Source organism: Penaeus monodon, chromosome 29 (genome assembly GCF_015228065.2).
Source record: "Penaeus monodon isolate SGIC_2016 chromosome 29, NSTDA_Pmon_1, whole genome shotgun sequence".
In the NCBI taxonomy this organism is placed as follows: domain Eukaryota; kingdom Metazoa; phylum Arthropoda; class Malacostraca; order Decapoda; family Penaeidae; genus Penaeus; species Penaeus monodon.
In genome coordinates, this window is record NC_051414.1 from 1,978,826 (window position 1) to 1,979,184 (window position 359).

General features: G+C 42.3%; 1 protein-coding gene across 1 annotated transcript in view; it reads left to right on the forward strand.

Annotated features, from left to right (window-relative positions):
* The window catches only part of LOC119591895 (COP9 signalosome complex subunit 1-like), a gene marked incomplete in the record, with an annotated part of 20,891 nt that overhangs the window by 11,107 nt on the left and 9,425 nt on the right, over positions 1-359 (forward strand). Inside the window, 1 exon segment of the mRNA XM_037940644.1 lies at positions 9-170. Within this exon segment, the coding sequence (XP_037796572.1) occupies positions 9-170 (162 nt within the window).

Consider the following 359-nt stretch of genomic DNA (forward strand, 5'->3'; position numbering starts at 1 on the left):
CCACACAGGTTAATAGTATCAAGGAATCCATTCGGCGAGGTCATGATGACCTTGGTGACCACTACCTTGACTGTGGTGACCTCTCCAATGCCCTCAAGTGTTACTCACGCGCACGGGATTACTGCACTTCCTTCAGACACATTATCAATATGTGTCTTAATGTGATTAAGGTGGGTGTTCAAGGTGTGGTTTTATGTTGGGATGGGGTGATGAGGATTTTCTTGTTTCTTTCATGAAATTGGTAAAGCAAGTATGTCAGTTTGGATCTCTTAAAAGTATTGAAAATTAACTGCATCATCGCAAGGCAGCATCCCATTAGTTCTAGGAGTTAGTTAGTAGACCTTGAATTTGCCCCATTG